At 50.9% G+C, this 13,461-nt stretch overlaps 6 protein-coding genes across 6 annotated transcripts in view; 3 read left to right on the plus strand and 3 right to left on the minus strand.

Moving 5' to 3' along the window:
• Positions 1–336: 336 nt before the first annotated feature.
• On the minus strand, positions 337–4,365 carry LOC4813545 (E3 ubiquitin-protein ligase MARCH6). Its single transcript, XM_001354012.4, has 2 exons — positions 2,347–4,365; positions 337–2,287 (listed from the first exon to the last, which is right to left on the minus strand). The coding sequence occupies exons 1-2, from the start codon at positions 3,997–3,999 to the stop codon at positions 794–796; spliced, it is 3,147 nt and encodes a 1,048-aa protein (XP_001354048.3). The 5' UTR covers positions 4,000–4,365; the 3' UTR covers positions 337–793.
• A 163-nt stretch (positions 4,366–4,528) lies between these two features.
• On the plus strand, positions 4,529–5,397 carry LOC4812770 (thioredoxin, mitochondrial). Its single transcript, XM_001354013.4, has 2 exons — positions 4,529–4,963; positions 5,035–5,397. The coding sequence occupies exons 1-2, from the start codon at positions 4,782–4,784 to the stop codon at positions 5,282–5,284; spliced, it is 432 nt and encodes a 143-aa protein (XP_001354049.2). The 5' UTR covers positions 4,529–4,781; the 3' UTR covers positions 5,285–5,397.
• mRpL23 (mitochondrial ribosomal protein L23) lies at positions 5,343–5,982 on the minus strand. The gene is made up of 2 exons (XM_001354014.4): positions 5,652–5,982; positions 5,343–5,583 (listed from the first exon to the last, which is right to left on the minus strand). The coding sequence occupies exons 1-2, from the start codon at positions 5,943–5,945 to the stop codon at positions 5,425–5,427; spliced, it is 453 nt and encodes a 150-aa protein (XP_001354050.1). The 5' UTR covers positions 5,946–5,982; the 3' UTR covers positions 5,343–5,424.
• Positions 5,983–6,033: 51 nt separating this feature from the next.
• On the plus strand, positions 6,034–8,808 carry LOC4813826 (nucleolar MIF4G domain-containing protein 1 homolog). Its single transcript, XM_001354015.4, has 2 exons — positions 6,034–7,012; positions 7,069–8,808. Exons 1-2 carry the CDS (start codon positions 6,139–6,141, stop codon positions 8,754–8,756), a joined length of 2,562 nt encoding a protein of 853 aa, XP_001354051.3. The 5' UTR covers positions 6,034–6,138; the 3' UTR covers positions 8,757–8,808.
• Positions 8,751–9,828, minus strand: LOC6900866 (uncharacterized protein C7orf50). The gene is made up of 2 exons (XM_002135187.3): positions 9,542–9,828; positions 8,751–9,485 (listed from the first exon to the last, which is right to left on the minus strand). The coding sequence occupies exons 1-2, from the start codon at positions 9,696–9,698 to the stop codon at positions 8,824–8,826; spliced, it is 819 nt and encodes a 272-aa protein (XP_002135223.3). The 5' UTR covers positions 9,699–9,828; the 3' UTR covers positions 8,751–8,823.
• Positions 9,829–11,529: 1,701 nt separating this feature from the next.
• Svil (Supervillin) overlaps positions 11,530–13,461 on the plus strand; it is a 136,443-nt gene continuing 134,511 nt past the window's right edge. The window contains exon 1 of the mRNA XM_033385219.1: positions 11,530–11,625. The gene's annotated coding sequence lies outside the window, so the exon portion shown is untranslated. The remainder of the gene's footprint in view (positions 11,626–13,461) is intronic.

Raw genomic sequence — 13,461 nt, forward strand, 5'->3', positions numbered from 1 at the left:
GCTTGGGTCTTCCTTTGTTTCCCCTTTTCGCAATTGCTCCTCTAAGACTTTTTCGCTTTCTCTTTGGTCTTTTCAAGTGGGGCTCCCTTTTTGGCTCCCTATTTTTCTGCTAATTTTCTTTAATTGTTAAACCCTTTTTTTTGGGGGGATTGTAGACGTTTTTTGTGAAGTTTAAAGTTAAATTTATTAATTAATTTTAAATCATTTATATTTATTATGTATACATATATAATTTTTACAAGTTCGTAAAGCTAGCTCGAAAAGGTTTTTAAATGTTTTAAATGTATGTTTCGTTAATCGTTTCCTAATTTGCATCTATTTTGAATTTGGTTTTGGTTTCGATTCTCGAAAGGGGAAATTTCGCATGTCCTTTAGACGATTCTCAAGAGGGATTCTCAAGAGGGCCTTCGATCTAATATATGGGCCATTACTCTACATTATGTTTTGGGGGTTATCTACTTATTTTGAAGTGCAGTAGATGCATAGGTGTTGTTTGTTTTCTCTTATATTCCTAGGTACAACTTAAACTCTAGAATCTAGACACGGTCAGTGGGGGGAGCGGGGGTCATCTCGAGTTCAACAATTGTAGCTAAAACATAAAAACTAACCACAACAGAAGCTTAACTTAACCAAGAACATATGTATGCGTGTGGGGGCGGGGGGGGGGCCGTAGAGCAAGGGGCGCTAAGCAGGAAGAAACAAAAAAATTGTATATTTCACTTGAAGATTTGTCCGTCAGCTTCCGTCTTCGACAAAGATATACACGACGATAGGCACAGGCAGAGGAGCAGCATTAGAGGAGCTCTTCGTTGGCGTCTGGCCGCAGGGGGGGCCGTGGCGGTAGCTCTCGGCGTCGCCTCACACGTGCAAGGAGGTCCGCATGATCCGGCTCCTCGTCGATGGCGCCGTAAAGATCGGCATACTCCTCGGGCACCATTGCCATATCGACGCCCAGCTCCTTCTCCTTGTCCCTGCGCTCCTTCAGCTCGCGTGCCTTCTGCTCCTCCTCCTGCTGCTGCTGTTGCTGCTTCTTGCGGTTCTCATAGTTGACCAGACGCTGCCCCACCAAGTACTTGTCCACCTTGATCGAGAGATAGAGCTTCTTCAGCTGCTTGATCTGGAAGAGAACGAAACAGATGGTGCCCACCGCGGCGAAGCTGACGGGATACACCAGCCGATAGATGCACTGCCGCGTGTAGCGATCCACAAAGAAGACGGGCAGCACCATCCTGGCCATCACATAGGGTATGGCCAGGGCCAGGCCAAAGGTCGTCACCACCGGCCCGGCCAAGTCCCGCATCACGAACTTCAGGTCGAAATCTCGCAGTCCATCCGTGTAGGCACGCTCCAGGGCACGCCGCAGATGCCACTCGGGCCCCATGAGGGTCAAGGCAATGGCTATCTTTGTGTAGAGCATGCCCAGCGCCCAGTCCTGCCACAAGAAGTGTATGGGTGTCTTGCGTAGGGGCACGCGCAGCGGTATCACCACCACCAGCTCCAGGAGCAGGCCGAAAAGCAGCGGCACAAGCACAAAGATGCCCACCAGCGTGATCACGGGCAGGGCGTACTGCAGGGTGACGGTGGCCCAGTGCTTCAGCTTGTTGACAATCGCCGTGCGACCTTGGGGCAGGAGGGTCGCGACCACAGCCACTCCGCGGAGCACAATCCAGCAAAGATAGCCCCCAATCTCGGCGGTGTACAGCTCGTGGGCACGCAACAGTCGCTCATTCTTCCTTGCCGCCTCGGGATCTACGGCTGGCAGGGGTCCTCCTTCCGCCGCGGCAGCAGCAGCAACTCCTTTCTCGGCCTGCTGTCCCGTCCAGAGCACCATCAGGCGGCGACCAATGTACACGGGCACCGTCAGCGTCAGTATGGCGGCACCCACAATCGACAGGCACATCAGGGTCATAAGCGCGCACAGGCGGAAGGCGAAGAGAGTGGGCTTCTCGTACGGCTGGAAGCCCATGGGCGCATCCCGCTGCATGATCGCCTGATGGGCGGCGGCCAGATTTCGCGGTAGATGTATGGGAAACGGATCCACAGGGGGCGGCGGCGGCGGTGGCGGTGGAGCCTGCGGCGCCACATCTGGATTGGGATTTTCAACGGCTCCGTCCACGCCCACGCCCTCGCCCTCGCCTTCGGCGGCGGCTGCCGGCTCGGGCTCTGGAGCGGGCAATAGGTAGCTGCGTATTCCCAGAAGCCAGGACACGGCCGTGCACCAGATGCGGAGCACACCCTTCAGCCAGATGCGAGTTTGGGTTTGCTCAAAGAACCCAGGCAAGACAATCTATGGGAAGGATCGCAGAGGATTAACGGGCATTCCAGGAAGGCTGAGCAGCGACTCACCTGCAGGAGCAACAGCTGCAGACTCAAATCGTTCACCTCCGCATCTCCGCTCAGGGCATAGGGCAAGAAATTGGGCCAGGCCACCTGCAGTATGCGTATGGGCAGCCACAGCATCAGGAGCACCGCGAAGCCAAAGATCATGGCCGAGGCCACCAGTCGCCGGATGTGCCGCACAATAGGCACATGGATCATCTCCTGAATGGGACTGAAGTCGGGGTCGTTGACGTTGCGAAAGATCCATAGCACGCCCGGACGCAGCACCTCTCGCAGCAGAGAGATGAACGCGGCAAAGTAGTAGACATAGACCATGCCAAACATCCAGTGAATGAAGAGGGAGGTGCCCGGGGCCGCCTTGAAGCTCGCCTTGCGATCCTTCAGACTGGCATCGAGCAGGGGCAGCGAGCAGATGTCCAGCCACCAGCCGCAGACGAGCGGCAGCACGCCAATCTCCACCACAGAGAGGAGCGAGACCTTCACCACAATGTAGCAGAGGCCGATGAACCAGCAGACGCGACGCATTTGGAAGGTGTGGGCGAGAAATTGCAGCACAACGAGCGTCAGTCCGATGCAGCAGTAGCCAAAGAGAGTCGTTATCAGGCCGTGGAAGTGCAGCAGAGGCTTCTCCGGCTGCAGCAGGTCCATGGAGCTCAGGATGAAGTTGCCCACGCAATACGGGCAGAAGGCAAACGTAAAGATGAACATCGTGTTGAGGGAAGTGATCCAGAAGACATGCTCCAGAAAGACCAGCGAACCGTCCAGTCCCAGGAGCCGCTCCCAGGTCAGCTCCTCGGCGGCGCGATCCCACTCCATGGGGTTCCAGTTCTGTTCATCGGCCTCTGCTTCTGCTGGGTTCCCAGCGGCAACTGGAGCTGGATTTCTCGGATCTCCGCCTGCTCCCTGGACATCGCCTTCGTTGTCGGCCGGGGCCGGTGCTGCATTGTCCATGGGGGGCACATCCTGTGGGGCCTCGCCATTGTTGTTGTCATCTTGGGCGGCAGCCTCAACGGCAGCCACAGCGGCAGCGAAAGCATCTGCCTCATCGGCCGGAGGGGCGGCCGCAGGCCCTGGAGCGGCAGCAGCCGCAGCTGGCTGGGCGGCCGCAGGGGCATCGTCGCGCTCCAGCCAATCGGGTCCGCCGCCATGAAGGATCTGCTCCCTCAGCCAGACGAGGCCAATGAAGGAGAGCAGCGTACAGGTGACCACAAAGCATCCGCGAAAGGCATCCGAAGGCAGATTATCCATGGAGAAGATGTCGAACGGCAGCGAGAGGATCATGTCAAAGGAGTTGGCCCGAAAGAGATAGCGATAGGTGCGGTAGGCGGAGAGTGGGACCAGTCCGAACCAGGCGAGGCCCACCAGCGAGTAGTGGAGCCAGCAGCGGGCGGCCTCCAGCACCGCGGACATGAGACCCACGAGCACGTCCTTCACGGGCAGCACGCGCGGCATATCCGGGGCGTAGATGGGCTGAAAGCTGAAGCGGTGGCCGCACAGCTCGCAGTACTCCTTGTGCGAATAGCGCATCCACTGCATCAGGCAGTCCTGGTGGATGTACTTGATGCTGCCCGTGCAGATGCACGGATAGAAGAGCGGGCGGTCCTGCTGCGCCTCGCAGCGGCACACGCGACAAATGTCGCCCTGCGACAGATCGTCCATCGCGTATCCTAGTTGTCTAGTCTACTATTCCCGCCGACAAGTGCCAACGGCCATTTGCGCAGCGCAGTTTAGCGAGGGGGTCGCTCGCTAATTGGGGTTTCCACTCGACGACGACTGCAACGACGACGACGACGACGACGGCGACGGCGACTACGTGTGCGTTGTCGCAGATAATTGTTGTAGCTACTAGCTATAGTTTCTCCTGATATTGGCGGTGGTCACCTGACCCACGAGAGTTTTTAGAGCTGAAGTAATTTCTGAATTTGGTCGAAAACGCAGTGGTTGTCTGATATTACGACAAACAAAAATATTTCACTAAAAAATATAGCTGCCACTGAACGGGTGTGTGCACACTTTCGAATTTGAGGAAAATCACAAAACTAGAGATGTTCGAAAAGTCACGTCAAACGGTGTCACGAAAAAAGCCAACTCTGACCCTGCAATAACCCAAGAATTGGAAAATATTTTAGAAGCAAAACAGGCTGGGAATCTCTGGCATAGATAGAAATAGTAAACAAAAACTCAATACTCCTTCAGTTCAAATTTAGTGAAATTAAATTCAAATTTGTTCGCATAACATGATTACACCGTGACCTTGAAGTAACAACTTGGCTCACCTCTAGTGCTGCAGTGTTCACACACCCGCCGAAAACGAACGCGACTCTGTGGCAACGCCACACAAATCAGCTGGCAGCACCTTCGACATTTGTTTTTGTCATTTGTCAGGCCACAATTTTGCAATCAATTCTCGTAACATAACATTTCTTTCGCTCAAATACAAAATGCAGCGCCAATTGCTAAACACCCTGGGACGCGGCACGCGTCAACTCATCCGTGGACAGCAGATGCGTCCGCTGTCAGTGTCGGCGCAGCGTCGGGAGATCTTCAAAGTGCAGAGCGCCGAGGATTTCGACAAAAAGGTGAAGAACAGCCAGACACCCGTGATTGTGGACTTTTTCGCAACGTGAGTGTGGTATTCCATTCCGTACAAGGAAAACTCATACTAAATCTCTTTACCTCCCCGCCCTCCACCAGTTGGTGCAATCCCTGCAAGCTGCTGACGCCGCGCATTGAGAATATTGTGGGCGAAAATGCAGGCTCGATTAAATTGGCCAAAGTTGACATCGATGAGCATAGCGAGCTGGCCCTCGACTACGACGTGGGGGCCGTGCCCGTTCTTGTGGTCTTGCAGAATGGCAAGGAGATCAAGCGCATGGTTGGACTCCAGGACGAGGACAAGATCCGCGCCTGGGTCGCTGCCGCTGTCAAGGAATCCAAGAACTAGTCGAAGCATAGAAGATGTCGACATAATGGAGCTAAGCTTTAAGTTACTTCAAAACTTCTTTGGACTTTCGAAATAAATGTTTAATAGGCCGTTGCAACAACAAATATCTTAAATCCTATGCCTTAAACGTATGTTATGTTCTAAATGGAGTACCAGCCGGGCGTGCCGGGACGCTTCTTATTGCGATCCAGGAACTTGCGGAAGCCATTCTTGGACTCGTCCATGGACTTCTCCTCCTTCTCTTTAATCTCGGCCTTCTTTTCGAACAGCTCGGGAAAGTTGAATTCCTCCGTTTTGGGCTGCAAGGAGGGAAAACATTAGCTAGCACCCCCCATTGAGATGCGATGATGCCGCATGTTGCACTTACCAGCGTTACATAAGCGTATTTCACATCGTCTTTCTTTGTGACATAGCCATAGGTCTGGTCCCGCCTCGTCTCGCCCAGGGCGATGCGTGTGCGCACATCTATCACTGGGAGCTTGTAGATCTTCTCCAGGTAGCTGCGCACATCGTGGATCGTCATTTCCGTGGACACCGAAAACGTGACCACATTGGGCGGCTGCGCCTCCTCCGGCCGCACCAGTTTCATCCAGAAGTTGGGCAGGAATACCCGCAGCTGGGGATTGCCGCGTTGATAGATGGGATACCAGCGCGATGACATGGCTTGAATGTTGATGTTTGTTTTTATTCAATAAAATGCAAATTAAAATAAAATTGAATTCCCCTTAAATGCACTAAATAATGCCAAAAAGCGTGCAGGTGAATACACGTGCTACACAACACTGATTCGTCAAAACAGCTGATTGTTTAAATGTGATTCTGAGGGAGTCCCATCAGGCCATCATCTCCATAAAATGGTTAAAATCAGGAAAAAGGAGCCCATGAAGAAGCGTCTCACCCGCAAGGAGCAGCGCAAACAGAAACAGGAGGTGAAGAAAACCCACAAGAGGCTCTACCATGCGGGGAAAACAAACGGTACACAGCGCGTGGTCGCTGCGGAAGCGGCCGCGCAGTCGTCAAAGGGTGGCCGAGATAAGAAGAAGAAGAAGAGAAGAAGCGCGAAAGTGAATCCCGAGGAGATTCCAGTGGAACAGCTGCTGTCTGGGGAAGTGGACGCGGATGATGACGAATCCATTGCCTCGGACTTCAGCGATGCCGAAGTAGATGCCCTCCTTCCCGCCAGCAGAAAGGTGGAGACCTATGAACCGCTGGGAAAGAAGCCGAAGGTGCAGCGCGGCGCCATCCAGCGCCAGGATGAGATGGAGGTGCGCAGACGTGAGCTGCGACAGCAGAAGGAGCTGCAGGGCAAGGCCCGCAAGCAGCGGGTGAAGCAGCTAAAGGTCGACAACGAGGAGGAGGACCGGGAGATCGCCAAGTTGGAGAAGAAGCTGAAGCTCAACAAAAGCAAGGACAAGAATCGTTTGGTCCGCAAGATGTTCAACGATGGCTTGGATTACCTGCTGGACTTTTGCCTGGACGATGATGAGGAGAAGCAAAAGTGGGAGGAAAAGCAGGAGAGGAAGCGCCAGATGAAAGAGCAGCAGGAGAGGGAAGAGGCGGGCATGTGGAGTGACGAGGATGAAGGCGAAGATGAGGAAACGAAGCTGCCAGAAGGCGACGGCGACAGTGAATCGGAAGGAGCAGAGGAGAGCGAAACGGAGGATTCCGAAGAGGAGTACAGCGAAGAAGACGATGAAGACCAGCAGGAGGATGAGCAGCCGTCCAAATGTGAGTATCTCCAAGTGGGTCCCACCTCCATTAATCTCACATCTCCCTCCCTACAGTCAAGGAAGACATCTATGGCCGAAAACGCGACGCCGAGGGCAACATACTGCCCGATCCCATCGAACAGGAGGCCACAGCCGCCGGCCAGAAGTACATACCGCCGCATCAGCGTGCCCTAATGGCAGCAGCCAGTGCCGGCACAAACGAAAAGCAGGCCGAGATCCTGGCACGCCTCCTCAAACAATGCAAGGGTCTGCTAAATCGTTTGTCCGAGGCCAATCTCCACAAGATTGCCGTCGGCATTGAGGCCCTCTACATGAAGAACTCCCGCTACAACATGAACGAGACGCTCACAAGGCTGCTGCAAGAGGCGTTGCTGGGACCGACACGCACCCAGGAGCGCATGGTCCAAGAGCATATGGTGCTGCTGGCGTATCTGCACGCGCAAATCGGCAGCGAGATTGGCGCACACTTTCTGCAGACCTTTGTGGAGCTCTTTGACGGCCATCTGAAGGATGGGCATCTCGCCAGCCTGGCAGTGGAGGACAAGCAGCTGAACAACGTTGTGCTGCTCCTCTGTTACATGTACATCTTCAAGATCTACGAACTGAGTCTCCTGATGGAGCTGATCGGTCGCCTGGCCGACAACCTCTGCGAGAAGACAGTCGAATGTCTGCTGCTGATCTTCCAGTCGATAGGGTTCCGCCTGCGCAAGGACGATCCGTTGGCCTTCAAGACCATGATGCAGAATGTTCAGTCAAAGATTGCCGCCGCACCGCTCGAACTCAAGGAGAATCCCCGCCTGCGCTTCATGGTGGACATACTGAATGCCGTGAAGAACAACAACATGAACAAGCTGCCCCAATACGATCCCGAGCTGGCGGAGAATCTGCGCAAGCGGCTCAAGGCCATGCTGAAGAACGATCGCTATGTTGTGACCCTCAACATCGCGCTGGCGGATCTGCTGCGCGCCGACAAGGTGGGCAAATGGTGGATTGTGGGCTCTGCCTGGACGGGGAACCTCAACGAAATGGGCACGGCATCCAAACAGAAGGCGAACCAGTCGGGATCCTCTGCGGGATTTGCCGATCAACTGCTGGAGCTGGCCAAAAAGCAGCAAATGAACACAGCCGAGCGAAGGAATATCTTCTGCATCATCATGAGTGCCGCCGACTACGTGGATGCCTTCGAGAAGATCCTCCACTTGTCGCTAAAGGATCAGCGCGCGGTGGCCTATGTGATCATACATTGCGCCCTCAACGAGCGCCGGGCGAATCCCTACTATGCGCATTTGGCCCTCAAATTCTGTCAGTACAATCGAAAGTACCAGCTGGCCTTTCAATTTGCCACCTGGGATCGCATCAACGACATTGAATCGCTGTCGAAGGCGCAGATCCGCAATCTTGCCAGCTTTCTGCAGCAGTTGATACTCTCCGCGGGGCTGCAGCTGTCTGTGCTCAAAGTGGTTGACTTTATGCAGCTGGAGAGGCTTAGTTTCTTCTTCATGCGCGAGATCATGGTGAAGCTGCTGCTCGCCAGCGACGAGCGAGAGCTGCAGCAGTCGTTCGAGCGCATTGCCAAGAACTCCAAGCTGCAGCAGTTCAAGCAGAGCATTCGTCTGTTCATGCAGCACTTTCTGCTGCAGGAGGAGCAGCTGTCGAAGCTCAAGCTGAAGGAGGAGCAGCAGGAGCTGCTGCAGCAGCGCGTGGATCAGATGGACAAGCTCTTGGCCTACGTGGACTTGTAATTTACAAAATAGAAAGAGTTTTATTTATTAAATTCTAGAGAAAAAACACTAACAATAGTCGTAACACTCAATCGAAGCTCTGGAGTAGGTCACGGGCTCGCTGATAGCGTGTAGATTCTATCAGTTTCTGGCGCTCCGCCTCATCCTCAAGCTTCTCTCCCTCTTTGTCCAGCTTTTCGATGACCTCATCAGCCAGTTTGCTGATTTTTGCGCGAGCTGCCCCTTGGGAACTGGCCAGATACTCCAGGGCTATGTCCCAGATCTCTGCAGCAAGCTTCTCCTCATCGAAGGCCGTCTGCTGTATGGATATCTGGCGTAGCTTCACGAACTTCCACTCCGCCCGGGAGTTCTTCCACTGCAGCAGGTACTCCTCATTGCGCTTGGCCTCTTTGTTGGAGTTCTGATCCTTTTGGGCCTCGAGACGCTGCTGATGCTTCTGTTTCTTCTTCTGGCGCACGGTGACAATGGCTTTGGTGTTCTCCGGCTTGGAGGCCTCCTGCAGTTGTGCATCTGTGGGCAGGCTCTCCTCGTTTTCCTCATCATCGTCCCCATCGTCCTTGCTGCGTTTCGCTTTGAGGGCAGCCGCCTCCTCACGCTGCTTGCGTTTGGCTACCTTCCGGGGACTAATCTCTGGGTTATCCTCCACCTCTTCGGGGGCCACGGCTACTGGGGTCTGTTTAATGCGCTTTTGCTTGGCCAAGGCGTCATTTTCCTTTTGCCTACGCTTGCCTGAATGGATTTGTAAGATAAATGGATATTCTTTAGCACAGCAAGCTCCCACTTACCTGCTCTCTGCGCTTGCTCCTCCATTTCGGGCTCCACAATCAAACTTTTGGTGGCCACCTCGTCGTCGCTGCTGTTATTCGAGGCAGCAGCTGCTTTCTCGTGCTTGCGCTTTTTGCCCTTGGGCTTCGGTTTGGTCTCCACCTCAGAACGGGCCATTTTTGGCTGGTATTTGATGCGTTCTTGGCTGAGAAATTCAAATTAATTCTCACGTTTTAACCAAAATGCGTTCGTTCTAGGGCTGCAAGACCATCGACATTTTGCAACTCTGCCAACCGCAGCGTTTTCCCACTCTAGAGTCTAGACATGCCAGTCATATGTTTGCCCTGCAAATTTCACAACACTAACGCTGTCCAAACAAAATATTCCAAAATAATATCCGGTTTTCCTAAGTTTTATTGGTTTAATTAAATAAATACTGATCCGAAATCGATTCAATATACTATCCTCTGTACTGTTGTGCCTATGCAGAGCCACCGTTGCTGATTTTACGCGGTGTGCGGCAAAATTGAACCCGAAACCAAACGAAATTCCCATTGGAACAATTTGCGGCGCGAAAATTTATTAACCCGCGTGCCATAAGTGTGTGTGTGTGTGTGATAGTTGTTAATAATTAAAATGATGTGATTAAGTGCTTAGTTTAGCGTTTAATAGGTGCTCAGGTACAGGGCTCAATCAATCAGCCATTTATAGGTAAGTTTTTGCTTTAAGTTTTGCTGGCGGCACAAATGTACGACTTTTGCGGCAACAACAAAACGTGGTTTTAGGGCCCCCTGCGCCTTCTGTCAACCGGTAAATGCAGTGTTTGTGTGTGTGTAAAGTGCGTGTGTAAAAAGTGCATTTGTGTGGGGATGGAAGGAAGCTTTGGAAATGGAAGGCAATTTTGGAGTTGGATAACTTTGGACAAGGAAATGGAAGGATATTTGAATGGAAAGTATTCTATCCAAACAGCTGTTGATGCCCGACACAGATTTCCCAGCTGTCGAATGTCAAGGTGAGTGGAGTGTGCGCCGCACCGTTATAAGTTAATTTTCAATGCTTTTTCCCGCCCTCACGCACACAATATTCACTTTCATTCCGAGGGACGCCGGCGCGCCATGCACCCACTACTGCCGCTCACTCTTTCGATTCTATAAACATTTTCATCTGCTTTGAGTCGGTTTTTTCTGTTGGCAAAAATAGCATTTTCCCTCACGCCTTTCCCCCCCACCGCCCGAGTGTTTTTGTCTCTGTTCTGAGTGGAAAAGCTCTCTTATTCTTTGGCTATTTGGTTGTGATTCCGTTACGGATTGGTCTTCTGTTCAGTTTTGCTTTAGTTGTCTTCCCGTGCGCCTCGCAATCTACCGTCTACCGTACACCGTCCTCCCGCCGTCATCCGGGGCGTTCTCGGCATTCCCGTTTTCCTACGCGCCCGTGGTCTTTTTTGGTGGATTTTTCAAATATTTTGTGGCGTTTTTTTTGTTGTTTTTTTTTGTTGGGAAAATTGCATTTAAAGAAGGCGATTTTGAAACGGATTCAAAAGGTTTTATCTCGAGGAAACCGTCGGTGTGTCTGTCTGGTGTGCGCATTTCGTATCGCTAATTGGATTTGTCTACGGAAACGCGCCAACAGCGGGCGGGACCTGTCACAACACAACAAAAATCGACTCCCAACTCTGCGATAACTTCAGCCGGCGACGGCTTGTGAGAGGAGGACTCCCCCCTCCCCCGCCGCCCAGTACTCCGCGAGTGCCCCCGTTGTTTGTCGTGGGACGGAGTGCTGTGTTGTGTTTTGTGCCGCAGTAATCAATAGTTGCTGTTGTTTCGCGCGTTTTACTTTCTAACATACTTTGGGCCCTATCCCAACCCTCCCCCTGTCAACCGTCCGCACCTTAACCTCGCCGCCCCCCCTGTCCCGCTGTCCCCCTGTAACCCCCTCCTTGCGCGTCGTCGTGTGTGTTTCTGTGACAACGTGAGCGGCCTAAACAAAAGCCACAAAGAAAGGTAGAAATCGCAACAGAAGAGCGACTAACTTTCAGTTCTGGAATGATAAAAGCAGCTCCACATCCACATCTACATATAAATGCCCAACAGTACGCGCCATAAGTGTAAGTACAGTACAGCAGCTGTCTATGTAAACATCCGTTTATGTTACATCAGTATAGGAGAAGATCCACCGAGGAGAGGTGTGGCTGAATCATTCAGTTTTCGTATTCCAATTTGTATCTGTATCTATTCCATTTGCTTAGAATCTTTTACGTATTTTTGTATCTATTTGGCAGCCGGATCTATCTATCCATGTGCGTGCGTATGTGTGTGTCTGTGTACTTTTCCAATAGTTTTCCTCTCTATCTCTAAAATTGGATCATCTTGTCGGCAATTAAGGCCTCCCACCAAAAATAAGTCCAACTAAAATCATTTGTTGGCTTCAAATCTGACTGAAGGAATGCCTTAAATCATTTCGGTTGAAAGTTTTTATGCTACCGATGAAAACGTGCAAACGTAGGGGGGTGGTATATCATTTTGAGAACTCTGAAAGTGTCAAAAAAGAGTTATTTTTGATGGAATTCTGTCATAAATGTCGTTTTCTAGGTGAAACTAGGAGAGACCAGAGATTTCTTGGTTTCTATCTCCGATATTCCTCCGCGATAATCCTCCAACTTCTACCAGATATTTTTCCACTCAATATCCACCAGATCCACGCACATCTCCAACCAATTCCTGCCTTATATTCTGACCTATAGACCATTTCTCATACCTTTTCTTTCTGGTTTTTTGTCTCTCTTTTTGCCGCACTCATAAAATGTATCTTTTGAGCACAAATGTCAAATATTGCTTTTTAAGGGTCACCGGCTAAATATTCTTGGGCTCTCTGCCTATTTATTTTTCAATGTTGCATGCCACATAAAAACTTGGCCAAAAGCTTTTTGCTTTTGTTTGCCAAAAGCCGCCCTTTGGCACTGCATTTCTTTTGAGTGTTTTTTGCCACCCCCCCCCCTGGGTTTCCATTGAGTGTAGACTCAATCTGCAAGGAAGGCATAGCCCTAACCCACACTTTAAATATAGCAATCCATTCAGTAAAACGCATTTTTCTTCTCCGTATCTTTTCCAGACAATTTCTAATGGCTTTTTGATTTATACCCAAGAGAAAAACAAATAAAAAACATTGGGTTTATTTTGATTTTTGGCCGGTTCTAGAGGCAGATCTTTATTTCCATTCGAATTGACGTCAAATTGTTTATGCAGGCCACAGGGCCGACATTTAGTTGATGGCCGACTGGTTTATATATTCCCTATAGACGCACAGATACACGGATACACAGATACACCGATACACAGGCCATGTATCTGTGGCTACTGTTCGAAAGATATTGTAATTTCTATATAGGGAAATCAAGTGCCGCCGATATCATTCGGCATTCAAGTCAGGTTTCAACATCGAACTTTGCCAAATACCGCGACTCGAGGGCGTCACAGATTTGCGCGTTCCAAACGCCATTGAAATATTAATGCATTCGTACGTTTTTTGTTTCTCTCTCCGTACACATTATATAGCCATATTCCATATATTTTTTAGCTTAAATGGCGTCGCGCCGACACGCGCACTTCCGTCAACCCGAAAATATGTATTTATTCTCAGCGAAAATCCCCAAAAATAACAATCGAAAGAATACAATTTGTTCTTTTGGCGACATGGGAGAGCAAGTGTTAAAAAGTGACAGATTGGGAGGGCCGGGAGGAAAACACGTACGAGTACACTCGATAGCTACTATATACAGACATATGTATATATGCATAATATCAGGGTCTTTTTACGATATGTCTCGTAATTTTTGTCTCATTAAAATATGAAAAATTGTTTGGTCAAGATGGGGAAACAATTCAGACTGCTATAACGACACTTTCACAGAGATTAATGGCCCATTGCATTATTTCTGTTAAAA

This window comes from Drosophila pseudoobscura, chromosome X, assembly GCF_009870125.1.
Source record: "Drosophila pseudoobscura strain MV-25-SWS-2005 chromosome X, UCI_Dpse_MV25, whole genome shotgun sequence".
Classification (NCBI taxonomy): Eukaryota; Metazoa; Arthropoda; class Insecta; order Diptera; family Drosophilidae; genus Drosophila; species Drosophila pseudoobscura.